The sequence below is a fragment of the Cadophora gregata genome (genome assembly GCF_030347475.1).
Source record: "Cadophora gregata isolate MNR1 chromosome Unknown scaffold_5, whole genome shotgun sequence".
Taxonomy (NCBI): domain Eukaryota; kingdom Fungi; phylum Ascomycota; class Leotiomycetes; order Helotiales; family Ploettnerulaceae; genus Cadophora; species Cadophora gregata.
In genome coordinates this window covers 1,668,409-1,693,358 of record NW_026695928.1, presented here as the reverse complement: position 1 = coordinate 1,693,358, position 24,950 = coordinate 1,668,409, and the positions used below count along the sequence as shown (strand labels likewise).

The following is a 24,950-nucleotide window of genomic DNA, read 5'->3' as shown; positions in this document are numbered from 1 at the left end:
CGATACTTGAGTAATTCGTGGCGTGCTCAACAGTAACATTTATGCTCCATGGCAGAGAAGTCGTTGATACAAGCCAATCATAAAGATCACCGACAGTACCTAGAACATGTAAGTAGTCCCTACCAGACTTCCAGACAGCGATGTCCCTCAATCACATACTGAGAGGAGATGATAACATCGCAAGCTGCGCTATAGCAATACTCATATTTTAGGCGCCCAATATATTACTCTGGGATTGCGATCCGGAAAAGGTGAAAGGTTATCTATCAAATTTGCTTGCTATGCTAGATTCAACCCACAGATTTGACTGGTTGTTAGCAATAATGGGAACAGCAATAAGGCTCATTCAGTAAGTCTCCATGCCAAACACTCTAGCGATTTTGAAGCTTGGAATACGCAACTGACGACAGCTAGAAACCTAATGAACAAGCCAGCGCAACAATCTCCCATGTGTGCTTCCCAACCATGACCTCCTGCCCATCGTGTTTCTTCATGATTAATTGACAAGTTGCCTAGGATTCTCCAATGTGTGTAGATAGCATTTTGTGTGACAAAGGTCTCTCTGTTCGAGTGAAGAACCGAATTGAAAACGTGGGTGTGAAGGACAAAATACGCTTATATTGACTGACTGGGTCGGTCAGATAACTTTGAACTAGAGAACATCAAGACTTAGGTGTCGTGAAGAGAACAATGAAAACTTCGCCGAAGAAGATCCTGTAGGCTAAAGAGCTCCAATCAGCTACTAGCGAGAAGCATTGAATGGCCCTGCAATTGAACAGGAATCATAGATAAGACAGAGCATGCATAAATCCAAGTGGGAAAAATACCTTATGACCGCAGGTCTGCACTGCGGAACTGACAAAGTGATGTTGACAGAGGCTTGAAATAGGCGACCAGAATCCGTTGTGGTTAAGTACATATAATAAGCCTCGGGTAAACTTTCCAAGCTCCCCAAGCATCATCGAAGCCTCCCGCAGACCTCACTCGAAGCTCACCACGATTAGCTCTCAACCACAAAAACACCCACAATGCTTCGCACCAGCATCACCGGGCTCCTCGCCCTCCCTCTCGTCCTCGCGACCCACCTCCGCATCACAATTCCCTCAACACCAATCCTGCAGCACCCCTCGACGCTGCCACCTTCCACACACGCAACGCTCACGACGCTCTCGCACCACTACTCTGCGCCACTCACAACTTCCAACTCCTTCGACTTCCGCAATGTCACATCTGGAAGCTACTTGCTTGATGTCCATTCCCACACGCATTTCTTCGCGCCGCTGAGAGTCGATGTTTCGGAGGGTAAGGTTGTGGGACACGCCGCTGGTGAGGCGGAAGTACAGGTTTGGGGAACTTTCAGAGGGAACGAATGGAGTAATAAGGGAGAGGTTAGGGAGGTGAAGGAGATTGAGGATAGAGTTGGTGTATGGGGATTCGAGGTCAAGTGTGTCGGCACAAAGGAGTATTTGATTGAGAGGACTGGCTGTGAGCGCTTCCCAACCTCCATATGTGTTGAGAGGGGCATTTTATTAATCTCACACATAAAGTCTCACCAATGTCGATCTTGAAGAACCCTATGATACTTATTGCCGGTGTCAGCATGATTCTGGTATTTGGAATGCCATATATTATGGATAACAGTACGCCCTATTGTCGAATCATGGTTGCGAGTTGAACACTGACATTGATATAGTGGACGACGAATTCAAAGCCGAGTTTGCCGAGAGCCAGAAGAGATCTCCTTTGGGCGGCGGGCAGGCGGCCCCGAACCCATTGCAGAACTTCGATGCTGCTGCTTGGCTAGCTGGATCGAGTACACCGAAGAGGAGCGAGACGCCTGTTGAGAAAGGGGTGACAAGGTGATGAAGGCTGGGAAGCGATATGAGGCAGGAGTGAAGCTCAACCCAAAGTCGGGTTCTGTGAGCTTGGTGGAGAGCTGGTTTTGTGTATATTTACCAGCAATATAGAGCTGAGACCCGACAGCTGTCCTCGGACTACTGAATATGTAAACGAAAATTCAAAGAAACTCTTTTCGACGCAGGCTATTTTTTGCTAGTATCCTATTTATCATCCGTACACTGCTCAGCTCCACAACGATACTTCACATTCCACCCTATATGTCAGTGTCATACTCCTCAAGAGCATCTTAATCGCTCCATTATCGAAGCAAGAGCAAACCCCAGGGTCGGCAGTCACACAATAGTAAGCTTCAAGGTAGCTCAATGCAAGATCCCACTTTCCCAGTCCCGTCACTCATATCTAGGTAGACAAAGACTTCGACACTTCACCGCCAACTAGCACATTCCAAACCTTTTTCATCGGCTCCCCATTCACTCAACATCACAAGAAAGAATCGTCCCACCGCCTCCCACCTGTACCTAGTCTCATTCTCCCCAGTCTAGCTCATCACCCTAAAAAGCACGACTTGCAACAAAACAGTACCAACAAAGCAGAAGTAAAATCTAAAGTTTCAACTACTACTAGTTGGGACACCGCACCGCTAAAAGATAGCCACGGAGCAAGCGTGCGTTCGCTAATTAATGGTGCTGCGAAGTTGATGCGAGGGAGTCCCGGAATTTGCGTTAGTTTTGGCTTTAGATGGACTTGGGCTTTGGCCACGATGTGGCCGGAGCAGATGTAAGCGGAGAGCCACCTGAGTGGGTACGAGATAAGGACATTCTGAGTTATGGAGCTCTGAATAATGGGGCCTGGCTGTGATTTATCTTCTTTTGACACCGGGGGTTGTGGAACGGCTTGGTATGCATACAGCGTGCAGATTTCGGATGCAGGAACGAATAGCACAAACATTGTTTACTTATTTCCGAATGTGCGACAATAAGTATGTCCAAAGCACTGTGTACTCCAGAGAACATTTCAGACGTGTGTCACCACAATCAGATTTCTATTTAAAGTGAGGCACGAACCCTTACATAAAACCTCGAGATGCCGGATTGCAATCCTCAAACGAATACAAGCATGTATCGCAGAAACAAAAAGCCATCCATCCAGATCCGCATCAAAAGCACCCGGGGAAAATAAACTCGTCTCGGTCGTCAAAGATTGACCCAGCCAGGCTTCGCCCATCCGCTCGATCCATATTAGGAGACCGGGATGACCCAATATCCATAGTCATTAGTCTCCACCGTCGTCGCCTCCGAAGTCGCCTCCATCGTCATTGTTACCATCTTCTATAAGTTTGTTAGCGTGACACATGATTTAAGAGGGGTTTGAGTAACGTACGGTACCCATCTTGGTATGCTTCTTGCTCATCGTTGTCGTTCATCGCGTCGGCAATCAACATTCCACCAACCAAACCACCACCAACACCAAGTGCAGCAGCACCTCCAGCTCCCATACCACTCTTCTTAGGAGCGCCGCCATATCCACCGCCGCCGTACCCAGGTCGGCCATAGCCTTGCTGCATGAAACCTTGTTGTCCATAGCCGGGTTGTCCGTAACCTTGCTGTCCATAGCCCGGTTGACCATAGCCTTGTTGATAGCCACCTCCGCCATAATGCTGCTGTTGCGGTTTCATGAAAGAACTCATTCCACCGCCTCCATGGCTACTTGAACCTCCACTGGCCTTACTCAACAACTTGCCAAGAAATCCACCGCTCTTTTTCTGATCTCTAGCGGGTAATTCTTGTCCATATGACTGTTGAGGTTGACCATAGCCTGGCTGCTGGCCATAGCCGGGTGATTGGGCTGGCATAGGTGTATTCTGGTAGTCTTGTTGCGCGCCACGGCTTCCGCTTCGAGCCCTTTGATCTTCCTCTGCCTGCAAACGAGCTGCAAGTGCTGCGTCGGACTCGGTGTTTGGATTCATACTTGATTCGTAGGGGTTGTGCTTCGTGTCTGTAGGTTGCGGCTGGCCACCTCCGCTGTATCCTGGAGGAGCTCCGGGCGGTGCGCCATCAGCTGGAGGTGGGTAGACGGGCTCCGTGGGTTTATCCCATTGCGACTTCTTGGTGTAAATATTGACATAGAACCTGTATCTTGTTAGCAAGCTTGACCATTGGAGAACACGGCAGACTCGGGTGCTAACCATTCGCTGTACTGCTCATTCCATTGCGCTTTCCAGCCCTCCGGAACTTTTGGTGGAGGAGGTCCGCTTGGCGGAACAAAGTCGCTCATCTTGAGGTACTGATGCGCAAATGAGTAGATAGCTTCGAAAACTGTCTTGTTTGAAGTTGAGTGGAGGAGTTTCTGTAACTTGCGAAGTAAGCAGCTGATGATGGGTTGGTGTAGTGCAGTGGGTTGCAGGACCGAGACTCCTTGTCTTTAAGCTCTCGAATTGCCCCTCACTGCGAGACGTAACCCACCTTGCTCAGCCCCAATCGCCCCTGGTGATCCCAGCAACGGGCGCAAACCTGATGATTCGGAAGCTGTATCACCCTGTCACCCAGCAGATTCTTTTGTTCTAGAAACCTCTCCGAAAAGACCGAGGTTTAGTGGCTGTGAATTTTGGCTGAGATTCGTCACCAGAGAGGAAGTTGTGGATGTTGATACAAGTACCTTTGTAGAAGAGGGGCTGAATCATGACGTTGCTGCCGTGCCTCGTGACTACAGCGTGACGTCTAGTTGTTCTTCCACTCAACAGTGGTGATCACGGCACAGGAATATTATTGTGAATTCCAGTTATACTTCCCAGGTGGGGTTTTGAGGGTGGGAAGGAAGCCAGAGCATTGTGTGTCTTTCCTGGGAATTGCTGTGGCGCAAAAGCACAGGATCCTGGCTAATTTGGAATCAACTTGGACACAGGCTCCTCAAGACGATATTGGATTTAAGTCATCAAGTGAGAAGCATATGAGAACTACACTGCTGTGAAGATGTGGTTGATGCATATAGATTCAACATAAGAGGAGTGATCAAAAGTAATAATCCACAAACTCACTACTGATTGGCAGGCCATTGCGTCGAAAGTTTTCGAATGCATCCGTGGCCATAAATCGATAGTCATAAAAAATGTGTATCGTTTAAGTTATGAAGATGTAGTGATATTCTACAAAGCTGGCCTGGAAGCTTGAAAGGAGCAAAGTTCATCAATAACCGACAATGATATCAAGAAATATTGCAACGGAAGAACGATCTGTCACAAATAAGTAATGATGATGCTCCAGCGGCTGAGCTCACTCATATTGTATTGAAGAGTAGCCCTTGATTGGGAGTCCTCGAAGCATCATCGAGATGTTCCCGGCACAAAATCAGCAACCAGGGTTGAATGAGGTCGCTTCAGTACACAACAACTAAATAGTCAACAAACAGGTAGTGAAGGACGTCGGACCAACCTTCGTGCCCACCTGAAACGACTCTCTAGTATAGCACACTATATCCTTCTGAAAACTTCAAATGGTAAACGAATTCCCATCATATTCCTGCAATTCACCCTAGCGCTTGGTGTATCTAGCTTGCTCCCGACGCCATTGAATGCAATATATACAGCACAGCATGTTAAAAGCCCCACCGTGGCTTCGAAGCATCGTCCGAGTTGAAACGACAATTGGTATCAACAACAGCCATATCCCGAAGTCCTTTGGGTATCTCTCGACAACTTAACACCACTTCGATTGTTGGCCCCAGTTGGAGGACCTTTGACTCCTGACCTCCTGTCATTCAAGTCATATTTCCCTGCCTCGACATTCATATATATTCTCTCTGCAACTCTGCCAAAAGCCATCTCAACTCCTTCTCCACTTTTGGCACTCGTTTCCACGTATTCCAACACTCCATTCTTCTTTGCCCACTCTTCAGCCTCTTCCTTCGTAACTTCTCTCTTATTCTCATCCCCAGACGCCAGATCACTCTTATTCCCCACCAGTACAACCACAATATCAGGTTCGGCAATCTGCCTCAAGTCATTGAGCCAGTCCGTGACGTGTGTGAAGGTCGGCCTCCTCGAGATATCGAACACTAGCAGCGCTCCCGAAGCACCACGGAAGTAACTCCTCGTTACGCTCTTGTATGTTTCCTGGCCTGCCGTATCCCAAAGACTCAGTTTCATATGCTTCTGCTCTATTTTAGGCTCTGCTCGCCGTGGCTCTGGGAGTCCTTCTGATATTTCTGGCAGGGTAGGATCGCGTACGGTAGGTTTTGGTGCTGGGACAGGAGTGTTTGGTGGTCCTACGGGGACTATTCGAGAGCCTTAATCAGTCGTTAGCACCTGTTCTCTAAGCATTCGATAGCTGAATTGCAGTTACCGAACTCAACTCCTATCGTAACGTCATGATGCGGAGAGAAACGTCCTTCGCAGAGACGTATCGTGAGTGAAGATTTGCCCGTTCCGCTATCGCCTATACAGACGAGTTTTGCAATGTAATCCCATGACGGAGAGGACATTAGTGAGGTATCGAGCGGCTTGCCGTTCGGGCGCAAACAAACACTCGGTGGGTAGCTGTATAGACTGTGCAAGTGGTATCTCAAGGCACGCGATCAAGAACTGGATAGGAGTGCAGTGGTGATGATGTGGCGAAACCCTAAGGTGGGGTAGATGTTTGAATACTGGACTGGAGTTGCAATAACGGATTCGTCTGCGTGGTAGGGTTTTGTATCGTTGATTGTTGTACAGTTTGTTGAACAAATAGAAGGTGTACTCCTCACCAGCTTGACTGCATTCACTCCATTCTCTTGGAGCTCCCCTCGAGAAAGCTCCGTGGCTGCTGATTGGCTTGTACCCTATCTTAGCGCCAGTATTGACATGAGGGCAGATGCAGAGCAGTCGTACTGTTTGCGACCATGACAAAGGAGATCCGATGAGTATTCACAGTTGCTATAAGTAACACGTAGAGCATTACTGGCTAGAAGGTCAAATTATTATTGACGACATTTATCTCAGTCTTGCTGACTAATAGGCTAGCAACAGCCAGATAGACGTTCAATCCACTCCATATCGGCATCAACTCGTTGAAATGTCTCAACCCGTCATACCACAGTTTTCTCTGAAAGGTAGAACCGCCATAGTCACGGGAGCAGTAAGTGGACTTGGCCTCGCAATCTCAGAGGCGCTCGCGGAAGCAGGAGCAAATGTGGCGATTTTCTACCACAGTAGTACAATAGCAGAAGAAGCTGCTGAAACTCTCGCAGCTAAGTATAAGGTGAAAGGCAAGTCTGCAATCTACATGAATTGGTATCGTTACTTTCAAAAGCCACTGTTATGATTTTGGATTCCTGATCGCTGATTCGGAGGATAGCAACCGCTTATAAGGTCAACGTCACGCAACCAGAGGAAGTACAGGCTGCTGTTGACCAAGTGGTTTCAAACTTTAATGGCCGCCTTGATATTTTCATAGCTAATAGTGGGATTGCATGTAAGTACCTCAATTCTCTGTCTCTCTCGCCACAAGACGAGAGATGCGATTCGGAACATTTCTCGCCTCCTGCTCGGCATCATTGACAAACCTTATTCTAGGGAACGAAACCAACGTCCTCGACAGCAGCATCTCGCACTACCGAGCCATCATGTCCACTAATCTTGATAGCGTCTATTACTGCTCTCGAGCAGCAGGGAAGCACTGGCGTCGCCAAGCCAAAGAAGGCACCACACTCAGTGGTGAGAGGCTCGAAAATTTCCGTAAAGGAAGTTTCATTGCAACAGCGAGTATGAGTGGGCATATCGTTAATTATCCCCATGTACAGACAGCGTATAATGCAAGTAAGGCGGGTGTAATACACATGTGTGAGTTGAAGTTTCTCTGCCTCTCGAGAATCGTTTGGACTGCCTCTTCGAAGATTGATTATGCTTGCTTGACAGGAGCTGTTTCACTCACTAATACAGGTAAATCACTCGCTGTGGAGTGGGCAGATTTCGCACGTGTGAATACTGTCTCGCCTGGCTTCATACAGAGTGGTCTCACAGCCGCAGTGTCAGAAGACATCAAGGACCAGCTAAGAGATAAGACGCCTATGCGGTTTGTCCCCTGAGCTTCACTGTGATTTGGAATTGTAGTTGATATATACCACTAGTCAAATTGGCGAGTTGGCAGAGATGAAAGGTGTCTACTTGTATCTTGCATCTGATGCCTCGAGCTTCACAACAGGTACTGATATTGTGGTTGATGGAGGGTATACTCTATGGTAGGCTAGCCATATTAGTTGACTTCCGCACTTGTTCAGACAGTGAGTGTAGAGGTGATCGGGCAGATTAACATGTGAGAAGCTGGAAAAGCTCAAGCAAATGCTGCATAAATCAAGTTAGCTCCATATGAATCCGAAAGCCTTTGTCCTCCAATTGGGCTTAGTGTAGTGTAAGCTCAATAGTAATCACCACAAGTTCACGTACTACAAAAACTTTCTATGACTAGTGAGAATCTCCCTGCCAGCTACTAGCTAAGACTTGCCCCAATGGTCCATCAAAGTTACATTCACGATCAACCCACGTCGCGTCTCGTGACTCCACCAACTCCAAACACGTCCCGATCTGCCTTATCCCTTCCACTGCGAAATGGAACGTTTTTAACCTTTTGAATCCCGGTGGAGTAGAGACGAGAAGCGACCTTAGCGAGCAAATCGTGATATACTTTTCTTGTGGAACGCTCACTTAAACTGGGGATTACCTCGCTTCTCAAGCCAGATCAGGGTGTTCTGCTCCACTTCTGCGTGCACCGACAAAACGTTCCATTTCGCAGTGGAAGGGATAGCTCAGCACTTACATGAATCTAAATAAGAAGTTGCCTGACATGGTCCTCTATAAGTGCGGCTGCGTAATGGATCTGCTCAGCAATGAGTTTAGGTGGCTGCAAATGAGAAATGATATCTGTGTGGCCACAGTCAGGGTCCTCAGGTGGATCCCCAGCCTGGGTAAAGAGCTTGATCAGTGATCGAGCTCTTACTTTTTGAATTTTTGGTCTTACTTCTTTGCTTCTTGATCTTCGCTCCTCTTAGCGCGCTTTTGGTGCTGTGATACAAATTTTGCCTTTTGTTTTTTGGATGGCCAGCTTGCGCTCGGTTCCTTCTTGTTGACTACCGAGCTCGCGTAATGTTTTGAGCGCGTGCTGTTCTTTTCATGATCTGCTACCTGCAGTGTAGCTGTGCTGAGATTGAGCCAACGTGAAAGAATCAAAGTAGTCCAGAGTTGTGCCCACCTTGGGTTTGTATGTCTCACTGTGTTGCATTTCACCCCTCCTCCTAAAGACCTGTCTGAATCTTTGCATTGCAGCTCATTTGATCATATTATAATTTTCTTGCCTGAGTTTACCATGTGGTTAGAGCTACCAAGTTCCAGCAGTGTCCTCAATACCCACTCTCAACATGCTTGTCCGTCTACCATCATCGATGCCAACATCAGATGCCAAGCCGCGTGGGACTCGGCCAAGACGACATATAATACCAACTGCGTTGACATCAGATGTCAGTACTAATTTTCTGAAAGCTGTTGCGTGTATTTGAAAATGTGACGCAGGAGATGTAATTCAAGCCCCTTTTGTTTTGTTTCTCTTCCTTCATGCTTTCGCTTACGCTGGCAAGGGGATGAGCACATCCGGCAGCTAATCCGATTTGCACTTCCCGCTTCCGAATGATAAATAAATTCCGGTCATACTGTGCGATTCCCATGACTGATTTGAAATGTTCTCGAGAGATGCGGAGGCTCTAATTACACACTCTTGGCGAAACGGATTCACTGACGACTCCACCATTCGAAGTGTCACGTGCTCTTCCACATGCCAATACTGCCAATAGCGCTAGACATTGACAAGGTTTCGGAGTTCTTTATTTGCTCAACATCCAACTTCCCCTCAACTCCTCTTTCATTGATTGTTCCTCGTCCATCACATAACTCGCAGTCCATCAACTAAGCAAAAATGGGAGGCGGTCCCGTAATTCCATTCCGTAATGGAAGGCGTGAAGTGGAAACCATGATTAAAGGGGACAAGTACTTGCGGGGCATCGTCGATATGGGAAGGTAAACCGACATTCGGAACTCTTTTTGACAATTCTGATAAGTTTCAGCAATGGTATTCGGTTTTCAGTATCGAGTCTCGCACCGCCAACTTCCCGTATCTTACCGACCTTGGTGTCCTACCGTTTGGACATCAGTCTGTATTCTGCCCAGTATGACGAAGACACGGGCGAAAGAATCCCTATCCCCGACGATATTATCCATCAAATTATAGCAGCTCTGATGCGCTTCAAGGTCATCTGCAAAGATCTCAATGTCCCAGATCATCACATCAGGATTATTGCCACCGAGGCAACACGCACGGCAGTTAATTCCGTGGAGTACCGCAAAGCTGTGCAAAAAGCCACAGGACTAGAGGTCGAGATGTTAGGCAAGGAGGAGGAAGGCTATGTCGGCGCCCTTGGGGTAGCAAGTGGCTTTTCCACAGTCAGTGGCATCGTCATGGATTTGGGCGGTGGTTCCGCACAAATCACGTGGATGCGGTCAATCGATGGCAAGGTAGAAGTCAGTCCCAAGGGATCTGTGAGCTTCCCGTATGGAGCTGCAGCTCTGACCAAGAAACTGGACGACTTGAGGAAAGGCAAAAGTGAGGAGGAGGGAGATGCTGCGGTGGCTAGATTGCGAGAGGAGATGGAGGCGAATTTCAGAAAGGCATACGACGAACTTGAAATACCTGAGGATATGGCCGAGCGAGCCAAATCTCAAGGAGGATTCCCCCTTTACCTCTCTGGAGGCGGTTTCAGAGGCTGGGGGTACCTGCTTCTCTATATGAACCAAGTCCACGGACGCCATTATCCTATATCGATCATCAACGGCTACAGAGCAAGCAAGGAGAAATTCGAAGATGTCGAAACACTGAAGAAAGTCGCCCGGGAAGCTGAGAAGATTTTCCGGGTTTCTGATCGCCGCCGTGGTCAGGTTCCAGCAGTAGCGTTCTTGGTCAACGTCCTCACAGAAGCTCTCCCACACGGCATCAAGGAGGCCCATTTCTGCCAAGGAGGTGTGAGAGAAGGTGTGCTCTTCAGAGAACTCTCTCAAAACATTCGAGACGATGATCCTCTGGAGGTTGCGACCGAGAATTCTGGTCGTAAGTCCGCAGATGCTCTGAGTACTCTTATTATGAATGCCATTCCGGAAGCGTCTAAGGAAGAGGGTGGCCGAGCATTCCCGGAATCGATCAGCAAGCATGTCATTCATGCATTTGCCAACGTCCTATATGTGCACGCTCATATGTCCAAAGAAATTGCTTCAACAGCGGCTTTGTACTGTACCAGTGCAGGATTTATGGCCTCTACCCATGGCGTATCACATTCAGACCGCGCTCTTCTTGCGTTGATGTTGGAGGAACGATACGAAGGCGAATTGCCACCACGCGAAGCTGACTTCAAGCTAAGTCTTCAGTCGATCTTGACTCCAGAAGAGGTGTGGTGGACCAGATACATGGGTTCCATCGGATTGTTGATCAGCAAAATTTATCCTGGTGGGAATTTTGATGAGGATGAGCCTCGCATCAAGGTTAACTCGGAATGGGCCAGCGGGTTTGGAAAGGACGATGATAAGGAGGGTTTGAGATTGATCATATCCATCAAGAAAGTCAAGGATGATGCCCTGATGTTGAGAGAGGCTTTGGATGATCACGTGTCGGATATTGATAAAGTTGGAAAGCACAAGAATTGGATTGGGGGAAGAGAGGGTTGGGGTATGTCGATTGATATCAAGATCAAGGAAGTGGCGAAGCTTGATTGAGAATTTGTATATCAAAAACCCTTGCCTTGGTGGAATGCGTAATGTGGCGTTACGGAGTAGTAATTGAAGGGGAACTGGAGTCGTTTCTTCCAGCTTGGCAACTGTACTACTGTTTCTCAAGGTGAGGTCCATTGATGGCTTGTACGAAGTCGTACAAGAGCTAGATCCGGCCGGTTACATGCAAACACACCTTCAATAGGCTTTTCGACGACAGGTGCAGTGTTTCGGAACTGTGCCGAGACATATGTGCAACGTTTGTTTTCCCATCGAGCTCGTCGGGTGTTGCAATCGCTCGTCAATTTTCCCACCCTCGGCAAAGAACTTCATAGACTGATAACCGGTTTTTAATTTCTTCAAAGCTTACGATCCCTTCAATGACAGCAGACACCCCCAAAAGATGTTGAGGACGCTGTTTCATATCATTTTACTATTTTCAGCCACACTTCCGGCGCATGCCTTGGAACTAGAATCCATCCTCCATCAAAATGCATCAGCTGAATACACAAGCCAATTCTCAACTCAGGATACCGCTATGTCAGACACGAATTTCACAACTTTGACTCTCTCCACCTCTCCCCTCCTCATCTACCTATCATCCTTCATCAGTCAAGACGAAGCAGCCCGCCTCTTGTCTCTCTGGTCTGTATTTTTCACAAACCACCGTTCTCAAATCCCCAAATCACATTAACCCAACCACTAGTGAGCACTCCTACATAACCTCACCTCTCATATCCACCCCCTCCTCTGACACGCCACGACCACCTGAAGACTACCGAACCTCAGCATCCTGTACCCTCCCCAACGACGACCCCACCATTCTCGCGCTCACTCTAAGAGTCTACAACTTCCTCCAAGCACTGAATATAGAAGCCGACGGCATCGAGCCGTTCCAAGCCGTGCGCTACCTTCCCTCACAACACTATGACCTCCACTACGACTGGTTCGAAACACCTGTCCGCAATTCCGACGATCGAGAGTACAATCGCCTTGCAAGTTTCTTCCTGTACTTGGAAGCGGATTGCTCTTCTTCCGGAGGTACAAATTTCCCGCGCATATCAGTCCCAGGAGGTGTGTTGGACAAGGAAGAGAGAGGTAAGGGGAGGTATGGGAGGACCGAGAAAGGCGACGGTATTGTCTTCAGGCCTATTGTTGGGAATGGTATGTTCTGGGTAAATCTCAGAGCTGATGGAAAGGGAGATGAAAAGGTTTTGCACGCGGGTTTGGTGGTTGAGGAAGGAAGTAAGACTGGATTAAATATTTGGATGATAAAGTTGAAGGACGTCTCTTGATACAACTGTGGACCTCTATCACGCCAAGAGGCACCCCAAGCATTCCGGTTGCCATAGTGCTGTTGCCCGTCATTTCTTCGCTTCCTTTATGTCCTCATTGTATCCCTTCCACCCTCAAATGGCACATTCTGTTGATGCACTCAAACAGTGATGTGACAGTAAAGTATGAAATAGAAGCGAGTCTTGGCCAGCAAATCTGATAGCCAGCTTTCATAAATTTCGAAGATCTGGTCCACTTCTGAGGCTTATTTTGGTTACTTAGGCCCGCTCTCAAGTACGCTAAAACATGTGCCATTTGAGGGTGGAAGGGATACATCTTCCTGTTTCTTTTACCATAGATGTGAATGTTCTCCAGCCACGCTCTTCTGTAGAGTGGCTCCCGTAGTTGTCGTAGGCAGGTAACGAGCTCTGCTGGTCATGGATGAAAGATCCGATACGGATTGTGATTTCGAGTTTGCTGCCCTCTCCATCAATATATCTGAGTTGATTCTGGTGTATTGGTACACCCCCGGTGTGGCTACAGTGCCAAAGTCTCTACAGACAAGGCGTGTCTCAGGAAGCCACTTTCAAAACATTTCGCAAGTAAAAGTATCATCATAATGTCCTTAGAAATCCGCATGGCCTATCTATACGACAGAATCATTAGCATACGTCACTATCTTTGGTAAAGAGCTTCAGTTAACTTGGCACAGTTTCCTGAAGCCTAATTACCATTGGAGGAGGTTGTTGTTAAGGTTGCGCGCTACCATACCTCCTCAAATACCGTTGTTTCTTTCCACCGTGTTGCTTGAGGCTAGAATATCTCTGCCGGCAGCGTGCATGTTGAAAATGCGTCACGGAGTTCGCAGCTCCCACGCTATGGGTATGAAAGAGGGGACGAAGGAAGATATTTGGATTGTGGTAGAGTGCTTTAACTCTGACCACGCCGGGTGACTCACAGTTTGCTCCATCATGTTTTCCAGAGTGAATACGATAGAAGGACCGGGAAACAAGATTGCTTGTGTCTCGGGCAAAAGTAAACATTGGCTTATGCTTCAAGCGAGAAACACTTAGTCAATCACATTTGTCAGGCAAAAATTTGTCGCTTCCTCCAGCCAATGCATCTGACACGTTTAAATTCCTGCTTGGGATTTATTCCAGACATGAGTTGCAGATTTCAAATCAATTAATGGAAGTTTCTTTATGAGAGATCTTACTCTCCGTAGACTAATGGAATGGCTGGCCATTGGGAGGAGTCGTCAACCCCATTTCGGCTTGCTCCAGGATGACCTGGTCCAAGACAAGACCATTTGCAGAATCCAATCACCTGTATTTCCTTTAACATAAGAATATAAGGATTGATGTTGGGACGTTCCACACGAACTGCACACCAGGGCTCCTTGAAAATCTATTCTCCCTAGTAGGTTTCTTTGCACCATTAGGCGACCTCAAACCAACACATACCTCCTCACGTACAAGGAGTAGCAAATATCAACATTAAGTATGACCCGCTCATATTTACCCTCCAAAAGCTACCCCTCCAAATTCTTAAATTTTACCTGTTTCATGACTAACAATAGTTGATTTACCGGCCATCGTGATATTGAACTCAATATCGTGGTACATGTTCTGCTCCATAATTGCGCTGTGTTCGAGTGCGAATTCGTGAAGCAAGCTGCATTTCGCCGAAAGGCGTTGAGGATCGGTTGTAAAATAGCGGGAATCCAAGTGCATAGTTATTCAAGCAAGTGCAATAGCAGGTAGATTCTTGACGTCGAGGTGATTTGCGCTTCCTGGTGAAATGTTTAGTAAACAGCCAAAGGTGGGTCGACTGCAAACAAGAAGCAAATAATTCTTGGAAGAATAGAAGTAACCAGGGTGTCTTAGAGCCTTTCTGAGTGACTGAGAGAACCTTTTATTCGGATGCATACAGGATTGCATCCGCTCCAATAGCTTTGAGTTTAAACTCTTGCAATCCGTCTTAGAGCACCAGCACACTTTCGAAAATATCCACACCATCCTCACAGACACGTAGATGATCTATATACTTTTTTTACTTGAAGTTTGATTTATAATTGTGTATGCTTGCAGACTTAGCATATTAAGGTAGTGTTCAAACGGGTACGTCAAAAGATAGACGGAAATATTTGTAGATTATCGGTGAAAGCCACAGTGCGGAGAGCGGGGATCCGTTCCATGACCAATACCTCCCAACTTTCAAGCATATCCATGAACCTTAAGCCACTCCAAAATGACCTTTCCATCACGGTCCTTGTACGTGGCCCTCCCGAGAATTGTGTCACTAACAATCGCCAGAGTACGGTCATATCCTCTGTTATCTCTGCCATCAAAGAACTGGGCAATTTCCTTCTCCGTATCCCTTTCGCTAAACTTGTTCAAGCAGCAAAGAATGAACCGGTCAAGAACCACCATGTTCTTCCCAAGGCGATCCTTGATGGATTCGAAGTTCTCTTGGAAGTACTTCCACAGGCCGGGTCTGGTATTTGGGTTTGCCGCAAGCGCAATAGCTCCTGTGTGCATGTCCTGGGTTGCCACATCATTGAAGAGTAATGTCAGGTATTCGGGGAGAAGAGCCAGATTCTGGATGTGACCAAGTTCTCGAACGATGGTTTCGCGGCCATCAATCGAGGTGGTTGAAAACCATTCCTTCTTTAGAAAGTCAAACTCAGATTTACCACCATAACGAACCACCAATGCGTAAACAGCTGCTCGGAGATTGGGGTGGATGGCAGACTTGTCTGCGCCAGATACATAGAGATCGAATCTCCGCTTGGCTTCCGCAATCACCCTAAAAAGCTGTCAGTTATTCCGATTGTAGTTGTTTGGCAAATGACAAGACTTACTTCTCATGGCCGTTCAAACCTGCTGTGATGATTAACAGAGCGCGAACCTGGCCAGTAAGGAAGTCATCACTAGCCGATGACTCCCAGCCGATTCTCTCGACTGCGGGTGTGACAAGTTTGAGGATAAACTTCTTTAAGCCAAGCGTGATTGCCTCATCATCTGCAAATACAGACTTTACGGTCGAAAGTGAACCAAGAATCTGAGACCAGACCAGGGAATTAGTCTCGGATTGAAAGCCCTCGACGAACGACAAAAGTCCTGGAGTAGAACCTTCACCAGAATATGCAAGGGCTCCAGAATCAGCAACCAATCCTACACAATGTCAGCTTATATGTCAAGTCGAGCGAGTAGTACGGGCGTACCGATCTTGTCTGAGAGGCTTAATCTCTTGATCTGACCGCCCAGGGCGGCCAGGCGAGTTGGAGGATAGTTGGTGCGATAGAATCCAGTGGTGTCCTTATTGATCTTGTAGAATGATTCATCGACATCCCGAACGATGTCCTCTTTCTTATTGAAATTCAATGGAGTAACATCTTTGCTTCCCACCTTACCTTCTAATCTCAGGGGTACCCACCAAGTAGTGCTATCGTCCTCACTGGTGACGTCTCCAGTGGACAAGTATCGATTCTGCTTGAGTCCAATTTGGCCGGGTTCCTCTGCTATAGTCACAACTGGAAACCCAATTCTCAAAATCCAAGGATCGATCAATGCTCGAATATCCTGACCGGATGCCTTACCAACAGCAGACCAAAGATCATTAGTTGTGGCGTTACCGAAAGCATGAGTTCTGAGATAATCTCCGACGCCCTTGAGGAAAACATCTTGCCCGAGATGAGCAGCCAACATGCGAATAATAGAGCAGCCTGTCTATCGCAGTTAGTATGCTCTTCGAGCGTGTTTGATTGCATGGTCTTCCAAGGCTTTTTATTGGCTGAGGCGCATTAACACGGGGTTTTCACTGACCTTTGAGGTAACTGATCTGATCAAATACTTGATCTACATCAAGAGCATCTTTGACAGGGACGTCAATCGGATGAGAACTACGCAGCGAGTCTAGGCCGAATGCCCCTTGCATTCCTTCAGATACAAATTGAGGCCAGACGTGCCAATCTGGATGAATGTGATCGGTGACGAGCCAGCCCAACCAAGTTGCGAAGCCCTCATTAAGCCAGAGCTCATTCCACCAATCCTACATTGGTAGATAAAGAGTCAGTGACGACCTTCATGATAATTTCAGTGCAGGAATTGTGCAGTAGAGGTAGAATATGCTCCTGCGAGCAGAGATGCCGAGAGAAACCACTCACCATGGTTACCAAGTCTCCAAACCATTGATGAGCCAGCTCGTGAGCGACGACGTACGCAATTCTGTTTTTGAATTTCGCATCAGACGTCTTTTCATCAAATAAAACTGCCGTAGTCCGGTACGTTATTAGTCCCCAGTTTTCCATCCTAGGCAAATGTCAGTGGGAAGCTTTTTGGGAACATAATCTTTCTATGAGCACTTACGCTCCGTGAGACTAGACAGAAGCACCGGTTAGCATGACGTCTTCTAGAGTGAGGGGTGACTTATTATAGCCTACTAGATTAGTACGCGAGAGAAGTAAGGGGAAGAAAGTGAGCATTACAAATTCATGAACAGCAAGAAGATCACACTTTGGTAGCGGATAGTCGATGCCAAAAATCTCAGAGTAGTAATCGATGATTTGAGGAGTGTGATCAAGAGCGTATTGAGCCTGGGTCTTCAAGCCTCTCGTAGTGTAGACGCGAACCGGGAGATTCTTGCCGTTGAATTTGCGCTTGGTGAAATCTTCGATGTACTCAAAATCTCCTACGGCCCACGCCAAGAGGTAAGTGCTCATGACGGGCGTCTTCTCAAAGGACACAATCTTAAACCCATCTTTGGACTTCCTTACCTCCTTCTCGGGCATGTTCGAAAGCGCTACTTGGTCATCCGGAAGCTCGATTTCCACATCAAAGGTTGCCTTCAGGTTGGGTTCATCGAAACAGGGGAATGCCCTTCGGGCATCGCAACTTTCGAATTGGGTTGAGAACATGACATGACTGTCTCCATCTTTCGGAACTGACGCAGCTGGTGTCGTCGCTGGCGTGTACTTTGATCTGTAAAAGCCCGCCATATCGTTGTTGACAGTGCCCTGGAACTTGATGACGATGAGTGCTTTCTCAGAAGTTGGGAGATCCTCTCCAAAGGAGATTGTAGCTCGCTGTCTAGGAGCATCGTATGAGATGCCGGTCGACACGAATGTCTGCTGGGTCTTGGTATGTTCTAACGATACCTCCACGCCATGGATCTTCAGCTGGTGAGCATTTAGGGTAATTTCCCTTGAGCTCTTGACCACCTTTGCTAGGATGGAGACAGTGCCCTGGTAGCTAAATGCTCCTCCAAGCTCGATGTCATACAATGACAGATCATAATTGACCGGCTTTACATTGTTGGGCAGAATGTCCCGATCAGAAGCCACAGCTGATGCCATTGTCATGAAGTGCCAGTCAAAGCCGAAGAGTACTGTAAGGGGTACTTGGGTGGCAGTTGAATGGTGTAAATAATGTGGTTAATGGCGGGGTCGTTGCGGTGTTTGACTTGTGTTGATTCAGGTCCGCAAGCAAAGTTGGCAATCAGACACGGAAAATGGTCTTCTTAATTGACAAGACTGGAGATTCGAGATGAAGAATGAAAAGACCTGATTGAGTGACCAGACCAGGCAATGAGCTCGTTAATCAGCGCACAAATAAGGAAGGAGAAAAGCCAAGCTAAGATAGGTAAGTCAAACAAAACGGAACAGGCAACTGGTGGTACAGTAATAGCAATGGAGGGGTCCTCGAGTGCAACTGCTCATTGGCCGCCTTGCCGAGCACCGAGACAAGGCTGAAGTCACAAACCCAAGCCGAAGCCCGAAAACAACAATGGAGCCCATCCACGTACTACCCGACTGTAAGCACCTACCTGAACTGAACAGTTTCAAACAGCACACCCGCGTCAACAGTTTCCGAGCTATCAATCGCAATGGCAACCGGACAGAAGCTGTATCCACGGGCTACTGTCAAGAAGATTGTCAAGGCTCATTCGAAGCGCAATGTCACCAAGAACGTGGATGTCTTGGTGAGCCTTCCGTCGCGTCTCCCAGAGGCACCTACCTAACGGCAACTGCAGATATTCCTCGACTATGCACTCTTTCTGCAGACGTACGCGACCCCAATCTATCAAATCACAATTCTCGCATCGATGAGACAGGTTTCGGGAAAGTTGGGCTGACAGTTACGTCCAGATTGATGAAGGAGGCTACGATCAACGCGAAGCAAGCAGGGGAACGCGGCATCAGTGCGAAAAGCGTGAAGAAAGTCACAGAGGTACATGCTACAACCTCATTTCGACGCGTACTGCCAGTTTTCGCTACTCTTACTTACGTCATCCTTTCCAGAATTCATTATCGAAGTTCAAGGGATGAGCGAGCCAGGAGACTACTGCAACTTTGATCAGCACCGCCCACAACATGACTTGCGAAGCCGACTTCGAATACGGATAGGAGAAGCAAAGTGATTGCCGTGCCAGCAGCAGCCAGCTCTTTTAGGATGCGGGCCATAACCCTCGAATGATGCAGATGCGGGCTGTATATCACGATTACCTGGAGCATGCACATCTGAAGAGGGATGAGGGGGCTGCATAACTGAAGTTGGTGGAATATGAGGAGACTGGAGTCAAGGGCCAGCAGAGACGGTCGGTGGGGGAAGAGAACCAGACTTGCTCTTGTGCACCTTCGTTTCGGAGATGCAGATTTTCGAGACGTCGCCGGTAACAAGAGCAAGCTATATCAAAATAAACTTCCACCTCTGCAAGCCAGTGTGACTGTGACTCCAAGCTCCTCTCTCCTCTCCTCTCCACTCTCGTCTTCTTTCTGCCTCTTTCTGTTGCGTTCCGCTTTTCGCTTAGGCCGGACAGGGGTGCCGTGGTCTGGCCGGGAAGCTCAGAAAGTTCCGTCAACTTAGAACTTGAACTTGAACTACCACAGACAAAACAATCACATTTCCTACAATCCTACAAAATTCAAGACCACGAATCCTACGATCTACTCTATCACCCTCTTTCCAATTCTGAGGATTTAAATACTCTACGCAAACAATCCCGCGCACACAAGCCTTCCACTGCTCAACGACGAGCCGCTGCACCACACAAACATCAACATCCTCACACTCTTCCTCCAAACCAACATATCCTTACAATGGCTGCCACTGCCACCCAAAACCCCGTAGTCAAGACCGAGTCGAAGTCTGCGAAGAAGAAGAAGGTTGCCAAGACAGCTGCCACCGAAATTGAGTCTCCAGCTTCTGCCGCGGAGGTTACTCCTGGAAATGGCGTTGCGGATAGTGCGAACGGCGATGGAGGCTACGAAAGCCCCTACATCAAGGAGCTTTACAAGTATGTATACTGGAGGCTTTCTAGCGACCTTTTGGTGGTGGTTGTGAACAGCCGAACTGATATTTTCATAGGAATATCCGCAACGTCAACAAGAAGATCGTAAGCAGAGCTCCTGGGATCGGTCTTTGTGCGTTAGCTAACCGCTTCATTTCCAGGCCAATGCCTCTAAAGTCGACAACATCGTCGCAGAAAATCCTGACAAGTCGCTCGACGACCTCGTAGCTTCCCGAAAGATCAATGCCGACCAAAAGGCTCAACTCTTGAAGAAGCCCGCACTTCAGGCATCCCTTACCCAACTCGAGGAGCAGATCGCACAATACAAGAAGTTCGACCAGGAATACAAAGTCAAATTACAAACTGAGAAGGCAGAGTTCGAGAAGACCCATATCGAGCGCTCAAGCAAGGAGTTGGAGGAGGCGGTCGGCTCTGCCAAGTCCCAGGCTGCTACAGCTGCTGTCAAGCAACAGCAAGATGATCTTCTCCTTCTGTCACAATTCCTGAAGCTTGCTGCTATTCGCAGAGGTGAGGATGAGGCTGCCGAGCTTGAAGAGAGCAAGGCTCTGGAGGGTCTTCTGGCCCAGGTCTACGCCGGTGACGCCAGTGCTGTCGCTGCCATGCTTAATCTCATCCAGGGCTCCTCAGAGACTGTCACGAGTGTTACCGGAGAGCCCCTCTCTGTTACTTGTAGGAAATCCCCTCTCACAGTGCCACACAAGACTAACACTTACTCTAGATGCCGACTTGAAGACCGCCTCCCTCGCACAAATTCCCGCTGTCGCTCCAGAAGCCGAGCAAGTCGAGACCACCGAATACCCAGTAGAGTCTGATCCAACCATTGCCAACGCCGGTCTTACTGAGCTTGATGCCCCTGCTGCTACTGAATTGACAAACGGACACGTTGAAGCTACATACGACCAAGGTATTCCCGCAAACTCAGGTTTCGGTGACGGAGCTGCCAATGCAGCTGCTGAGGCAAACTGGGACAACAACAATGACCTGTCCACGAGCCAGGAGTGGGTTGAGGTTCCTCGCGACGCCACTGAAACTGATACTGGTGTAACTGCTACCCCTGCTGCTCCAGCAAACACCCAGAGCTGGGCTGATGCCGAACCTGATTCCCCTACTCAAGTAAGCGCATTTCTCCATTATCTACCATGACTTGGACTGACTTCGTTCCAGCCAATCGCCACCCCACCCGCCAACGATGGATTCCAAGCTGTCGAGCGCAAGCAAGACCGTGGTGGACGAGGTAACTTCCGTGGAGGACGTGGAGGTAGAGGCCGTGGTAACTTCAGAGGCGATGGGTACCGTGGACGTGGAGGTCGTGGTGGAGCTCCTCGTGGAGGCCGTCGCCCAGACGAATCCTCGTAGATACGAGAAACCTCACACCCGCTTCTGCGTTCGTGCCATCACTCTCCCCCTCCCGTGTAATATTTCCTTCCTTCCTTGTTTTGCGGCATACTTCCCCGGCGTGAAAGGGGTTCTAGCATTGCGTGCATGCATACGCATTTTTGTGTCTAATCTTCCTTCTCTTCCTTCTCTTCCTCTCTCTGTATCTGTTCCTCATGATGATGGATGGCTGGATAGCCGGTGCTTCGGGGTGTTCTCTCTCTTTCTAGCATACTTGCGTGCTTGTTTGCTTGCTTGCCTGCATTCGTCGTAGGTAGACTGGGAGCATTTTGTGCTACATGATATGGTCTGATCTGGTCTGGTATGGGTCGAGGCTTGGTTGGGTTCCCATTAAAACAAACAAAAAGGGTCGGATGATACAACACACAAAAAGCAGAAACTGAAATGAAGGAAATGAAGAATGTAAACAAACCAAAAGCTCTCTCTTTGCATCTTGAATTGGCGATTTAGCACTTGTGATTTTAGCGCTTCTTGCGAATCAGCGACCTTGGAAAAGCTGGTATGCCAAAAGTACGGGATTGCACATGAGGTCAGGGAAAAATTGCCATGTCATTTGAGGAGTTTGCTCAGTATTGGTCTTGCTGTTTATCACTTTGTTCAACCATGTCTCATAGAAGATTTTGGAAATGCAGAATTGTGGGTGATGCGTGTTACATGGTTTAATCCTAGTGCTGCTGCTCTATGAAACGCTACTATCGATTTCAAATTACATATATTTTTCCGTTGCTTCGGCCGTTGAGAATGGCTCTGCTCACGCCTTCACCCAGCATGATCAGAGATAAATAGAACAATGAGTTGCTACCACGAAAAAGTCACCCGCATACCGATTTGGTTACTTCAACAAGAAGTTTCTGTAGGTGTAGAACTCAATACATTGAAGACTACATGCAAAACTCCCGAAACATAAAGTCTCCCTGCCAATGCAACCACTTCCTGCCCCTAAACGGAGCCAACAATAAAGCGAACTGCCTGACAGCCAGCTCAAGCTTACTCCTCAACGATAGCTGTGGTACCCCCTCCAATTGTCCACTCGCCACCACTGCCCTTGGTTGGCATGACACAAGGCTGCCATGCGACGTGCAATTGATGAGTGAAAGAGACGGTAGCGTCATCGTTCGACAGCTCGCCGGTCTGCTTAGCGTTTGTGGATGACAGAGCAATACGGTTATTGACGTTAAGGATGCCATTTGCGCCGCAAGGAGACCACTATTAGAGACAATGAGTTAGCGGTGTCTCTGAAATTAATCATTTTGTGTACCACGGGGCAATTCTCTCTCTGACGAGGGTCATGAAAGCTTCAGTAGGTTGGTGATTTTTGGAACTCTTTGTAGAAGATTGTACATTTGGGAATAGGGCAAGAAGTACTTACGATGATGGCAGTTGACTCGATGAGATCTTGCTTAGTATAAACATCACCATTGACCCACTGTGCGCCCGAAATCGTGGATCGTGTCGTGCAGGTCTGAGAAGCAGCTTGCGAGAAGAAGTACGAGGAGACGAATGTCCCTGTCACGCCAGCATCGAGACGAGCCCATCCGTGGTAAGTCGCGTCGACAACAGAGTACTGGAATCCACCTGGGTACTGCAGACTGAGATGGATCTGGCACTGCTTGGTCTTGTCTGCTTGGGCGGCGGTTGGGCCAATGTAAGTTTGGAAAGCATCGAATCCAAACGTCACAACCTGGAAACAGTAAATAGGATTTTCTTCTCGAAAAGAAAGAATTGACACATACGGTACGATCTGGGGAGATGGTACTGGAGACAGAGCCTTGTGGGCAACCATTGCCAGAAGACTGAGCACTGATGATCTTGATTTCTTCAGCTGGTGGGCCTTTAGCCTGGCGTTGCGCCACAGGGTTGGCTAGAGCCAGGGCAGGGAGAAGAATGACAGCGGTAATGAGTTGCATAGTGAAGATGAGCTGAGAAGTCTAGGCAGAGAACTGGATGGAAAGTGTGTTGAGTGAGAGAAGAGTTTCCTTGGGGCATCCAATGTTTATATACACATCAGACGGTGCCTCACTACACAGCACTGTACATGAACCTTAACTCTATTGCAATTCCAAAATTAGAACAATCAATTCTCCCATACTGCTTTTCAATTCTCAATGCCTGTTCTGGCCCTTTTGGATCAACTGATCAGGCGGTCTCCGAGGAGGCATCGCGGGAGAGGCGGCCTGTTTGTTCTATTTTCAGAACTCCATAAGCTTGCTTGCATTTGCTGGATTGCGGGGTAAAGAGAGTACGAATAGCTTTAATCTGAGTTAATATAAATTGTGTCTCGAGATCCAAGTGATCTACTTCCAAATTGAAATCGCCTCGGTTCAGAGCTCCCGAGAGGATCCGATCGTTTAGAGCGAGCCGGATGCAAGTTTCTGGGACCACATATGTTAGCTCGGGGATAGTTTCTCTGCCCGAAGCAATGAATGAGATTTTTTTTCTTTGGTAGAGATAAATGAATCTTATGTAACAACTTTCAGGCTCAGAGTCAGAAGGTATCGGCTGCGGAAACAATCCTTCGTGTCCTATCGAGCTCTTGCCACATCTCATTGTGGTTCAACAACCGTACTGCCCATCATCAAGAAAGAGGTGGGATGGAATGTTGAAAATGCACATAAAATCGGCGAGACCGATGACTCTGGCATGATCTGGTTCTTTTCCAAGCAAAGAAAGGCCAGACATTCAAATGTGAAGTGATCGTCCTCACGATACACACTGGCTGAAATCCTTAGAAGGCTGAATGGTCGGCAGAGACTTGCTGGCATCCAAGATTTTGGCGCAAGCCATGAAACGATCTGGACTTCGCCACTGGACGGAAGTCTCGCAAGGAACCGAAGTCCCTGGCATCGGAGAATTGGCAAAGTACGATACGGAGCAGTACTTGGTTAGCTTAGCCGGGCTAGAAACAATGCAGGGGAATCATACGCCAGCCTCGTGATTAACTTTAATTTGACATCAGTTGGTTCTCTTACATGCATGGACCCCGGAATCTCGTACCTGTCGATAATCGGAGTAGCAACGAGCTGAGGTTGGGAATGATATGGCTGTTACTCTTAGGAAACTGTGCAGTTGCCAAACAGTCTTGGAAAACATTCGACCTCACGGAAAATATTCGCGACAAAACTTAGAATAGCAAAACATACATGCAAAATATTCTCCCACAAAGACATAGGTAGCAATACCTGACACATTCTTAATCGCCTCAATTTAAGGTAGTGGCAATCATCGAGTCTCAGGAGAACAGGCCACCAGAGCAGCGGAAGATCGTAGGAGATCTCTAAATTGCAGAAAAATTGTGGTCATGCAGCTTAATCTGGATAAACCTCACAGAGTAAGCATG

At 47.9% G+C, this 24,950-nt stretch overlaps 10 protein-coding genes across 12 annotated transcripts; 6 read left to right on the top strand and 4 right to left on the bottom strand.

Moving 5' to 3' along the window:
• The first annotated feature begins 230 nt into the window (after window positions 1-230).
• On the top strand, window positions 231-2,872 carry ONS95_011325 (uncharacterized protein). Its single transcript, XM_058504931.1, has 4 exons — window positions 231-1,485; window positions 1,548-1,640; window positions 1,694-2,214; window positions 2,268-2,872. The coding sequence occupies exons 1-3, from the start codon at window positions 1,029-1,031 to the stop codon at window positions 1,861-1,863; spliced, it is 720 nt and encodes a 239-aa protein (XP_058359487.1). The 5' UTR covers window positions 231-1,028; the 3' UTR covers window positions 1,864-2,214; window positions 2,268-2,872.
• ONS95_011324 (uncharacterized protein) lies at window positions 2,873-4,500 on the bottom strand. The gene is made up of 3 exons (XM_058504930.1): window positions 4,046-4,500; window positions 3,241-3,989; window positions 2,873-3,188 (listed from the first exon to the last, which is right to left on the bottom strand). The coding sequence occupies exons 1-3, from the start codon at window positions 4,132-4,134 to the stop codon at window positions 3,133-3,135; spliced, it is 894 nt and encodes a 297-aa protein (XP_058359486.1). The 5' UTR covers window positions 4,135-4,500; the 3' UTR covers window positions 2,873-3,132.
• Window positions 4,501-4,970: 470 nt separating this feature from the next.
• On the bottom strand, window positions 4,971-6,732 carry ONS95_011323 (uncharacterized protein). The gene is made up of 2 exons (XM_058504929.1): window positions 6,198-6,732; window positions 4,971-6,141 (listed from the first exon to the last, which is right to left on the bottom strand). Exons 1-2 carry the CDS (start codon window positions 6,334-6,336, stop codon window positions 5,507-5,509), a joined length of 774 nt encoding a protein of 257 aa, XP_058359485.1. The 5' UTR covers window positions 6,337-6,732; the 3' UTR covers window positions 4,971-5,506.
• ONS95_011322 (uncharacterized protein) lies at window positions 6,733-8,271 on the top strand. Of its 2 annotated transcripts, none has more exons than XM_058504927.1 (4): window positions 6,733-6,801; window positions 6,854-7,672; window positions 7,772-7,904; window positions 7,960-8,271. In XM_058504927.1, exons 2-4 carry the CDS (start codon window positions 7,348-7,350, stop codon window positions 8,072-8,074), a joined length of 573 nt encoding a protein of 190 aa, XP_058359483.1. In that variant the 5' UTR covers window positions 6,733-6,801; window positions 6,854-7,347; the 3' UTR covers window positions 8,075-8,271. The 2 variants fall into 2 exon arrangements, with proteins under 2 accessions (XP_058359483.1, XP_058359484.1); XM_058504928.1 differs by having other exon boundaries at window positions 6,733-7,098; window positions 7,188-7,304; window positions 7,406-7,904.
• A 1,843-nt stretch (window positions 8,272-10,114) lies between these two features.
• Window positions 10,115-11,638, top strand: ONS95_011321 (uncharacterized protein; the record flags this gene model as incomplete). The annotated part of the gene is made up of 1 exon (XM_058504926.1): window positions 10,115-11,638. One exon carries the CDS (start codon window positions 10,115-10,117, stop codon window positions 11,636-11,638), a length of 1,524 nt encoding a protein of 507 aa, XP_058359482.1.
• A 532-nt stretch (window positions 11,639-12,170) lies between these two features.
• Window positions 12,171-12,927, top strand: ONS95_011320 (uncharacterized protein; the record flags this gene model as incomplete). Its single annotated transcript, XM_058504925.1, has 2 exons — window positions 12,171-12,277; window positions 12,339-12,927. The coding sequence occupies 2 exons, from the start codon at window positions 12,171-12,173 to the stop codon at window positions 12,925-12,927; spliced, it is 696 nt and encodes a 231-aa protein (XP_058359481.1).
• Window positions 12,928-14,583: 1,656 nt separating this feature from the next.
• ONS95_011319 (uncharacterized protein) lies at window positions 14,584-18,545 on the bottom strand. The gene is made up of 7 exons (XM_058504924.1): window positions 17,397-18,545; window positions 17,278-17,288; window positions 17,076-17,220; window positions 16,735-16,960; window positions 16,134-16,634; window positions 15,771-16,083; window positions 14,584-15,715 (listed from the first exon to the last, which is right to left on the bottom strand). The coding sequence occupies exons 1-7, from the start codon at window positions 18,267-18,269 to the stop codon at window positions 15,124-15,126; spliced, it is 2,661 nt and encodes an 886-aa protein (XP_058359480.1). The 5' UTR covers window positions 18,270-18,545; the 3' UTR covers window positions 14,584-15,123.
• A 248-nt stretch (window positions 18,546-18,793) lies between these two features.
• ONS95_011318 (uncharacterized protein) lies at window positions 18,794-19,235 on the top strand (the record flags this gene model as incomplete). The annotated part of the gene is made up of 4 exons (XM_058504923.1): window positions 18,794-18,889; window positions 18,941-18,972; window positions 19,056-19,137; window positions 19,209-19,235. 4 exons carry the CDS (start codon window positions 18,794-18,796, stop codon window positions 19,233-19,235), a joined length of 237 nt encoding a protein of 78 aa, XP_058359479.1.
• A 561-nt stretch (window positions 19,236-19,796) lies between these two features.
• ONS95_011317 (uncharacterized protein) lies at window positions 19,797-22,391 on the top strand. Of its 2 annotated transcripts, none has more exons than XM_058504922.1 (4): window positions 19,797-20,203; window positions 20,275-20,302; window positions 20,359-20,887; window positions 20,937-22,391. In XM_058504922.1, the coding sequence occupies exons 1-4, from the start codon at window positions 20,007-20,009 to the stop codon at window positions 21,359-21,361; spliced, it is 1,179 nt and encodes a 392-aa protein (XP_058359478.1). In that variant the 5' UTR covers window positions 19,797-20,006; the 3' UTR covers window positions 21,362-22,391. The 2 variants fall into 2 exon arrangements, with proteins under 2 accessions (XP_058359478.1, XP_058359477.1); XM_058504921.1 differs by having other exon boundaries at window positions 20,359-21,331; window positions 21,383-22,391.
• A 209-nt stretch (window positions 22,392-22,600) lies between these two features.
• ONS95_011316 (uncharacterized protein) lies at window positions 22,601-23,520 on the bottom strand (the record flags this gene model as incomplete). The annotated part of the gene is made up of 3 exons (XM_058504920.1): window positions 22,601-22,819; window positions 22,983-23,294; window positions 23,347-23,520. 3 exons carry the CDS (start codon window positions 23,518-23,520, stop codon window positions 22,601-22,603), a joined length of 705 nt encoding a protein of 234 aa, XP_058359476.1.
• Window positions 23,521-24,950: the final 1,430 nt, after the last annotated feature.

What these genes read in the sequence shown, in the direction of transcription:
- ONS95_011324 (XM_058504930.1), bottom strand. Translation starts at nt 4,134, where the DNA reads ATGAGCGACTTTGTTCCGCCAAGCGGACCTCCTCCACCAAAAGTTCCG. An exon ending in AATGAGCAGTACAGCGAATG is followed by an intron (nt 3,990 to 4,045) that starts GTTAGCACCCGA and finishes AACAAGATACAG; the next exon opens with GTTCTATGTCAATATTTACA. An exon ending in AGCATACCAAGATGGGTACC is followed by an intron (nt 3,189 to 3,240) that starts GTACGTTACTCA and finishes ACAAACTTATAG; the next exon opens with AAGATGGTAACAATGACGAT.
- ONS95_011319 (XM_058504924.1), bottom strand. Translation starts at nt 18,269, where the DNA reads ATGACAATGGCATCAGCTGTGGCTTCTGATCGGGACATTCTGCCCAAC. An exon ending in TTGGAGACTTGGTAACCATG is followed by an intron (nt 16,961 to 17,075) that starts GTGAGTGGTTTC and finishes CTACCAATGTAG; the next exon opens with GATTGGTGGAATGAGCTCTG. An exon ending in GGTTTGAACGGCCATGAGAA is followed by an intron (nt 15,716 to 15,770) that starts GTAAGTCTTGTC and finishes ACAGCTTTTTAG; the next exon opens with GGTGATTGCGGAAGCCAAGC.
- ONS95_011323 (XM_058504929.1), bottom strand. Translation starts at nt 6,336, where the DNA reads ATGTCCTCTCCGTCATGGGATTACATTGCAAAACTCGTCTGTATAGGC. An exon ending in TACGATAGGAGTTGAGTTCG is followed by an intron (nt 6,142 to 6,197) that starts GTAACTGCAATT and finishes CGACTGATTAAG; the next exon opens with GCTCTCGAATAGTCCCCGTA.
- ONS95_011322 (XM_058504928.1), top strand. Translation starts at nt 6,906, where the DNA reads ATGTCTCAACCCGTCATACCACAGTTTTCTCTGAAAGGTAGAACCGCC. An exon ending in AGCTAAGTATAAGGTGAAAG is followed by an intron (nt 7,099 to 7,187) that starts GCAAGTCTGCAA and finishes TTCGGAGGATAG; the next exon opens with CAACCGCTTATAAGGTCAAC. An exon ending in AGCTAATAGTGGGATTGCAT is followed by an intron (nt 7,305 to 7,405) that starts GTAAGTACCTCA and finishes ACCTTATTCTAG; the next exon opens with GGAACGAAACCAACGTCCTC.
- ONS95_011325 (XM_058504931.1), top strand. Translation starts at nt 1,029, where the DNA reads ATGCTTCGCACCAGCATCACCGGGCTCCTCGCCCTCCCTCTCGTCCTC. An exon ending in TTTGATTGAGAGGACTGGCT is followed by an intron (nt 1,486 to 1,547) that starts GTGAGCGCTTCC and finishes TCACACATAAAG; the next exon opens with TCTCACCAATGTCGATCTTG. An exon ending in GCCATATATTATGGATAACA is followed by an intron (nt 1,641 to 1,693) that starts GTACGCCCTATT and finishes ACATTGATATAG; the next exon opens with TGGACGACGAATTCAAAGCC.
- ONS95_011317 (XM_058504922.1), top strand. Translation starts at nt 20,007, where the DNA reads ATGGCTGCCACTGCCACCCAAAACCCCGTAGTCAAGACCGAGTCGAAG. An exon ending in GCAACGTCAACAAGAAGATC is followed by an intron (nt 20,303 to 20,358) that starts GTAAGCAGAGCT and finishes CTTCATTTCCAG; the next exon opens with GCCAATGCCTCTAAAGTCGA. An exon ending in AGAGCCCCTCTCTGTTACTT is followed by an intron (nt 20,888 to 20,936) that starts GTAGGAAATCCC and finishes CACTTACTCTAG; the next exon opens with ATGCCGACTTGAAGACCGCC.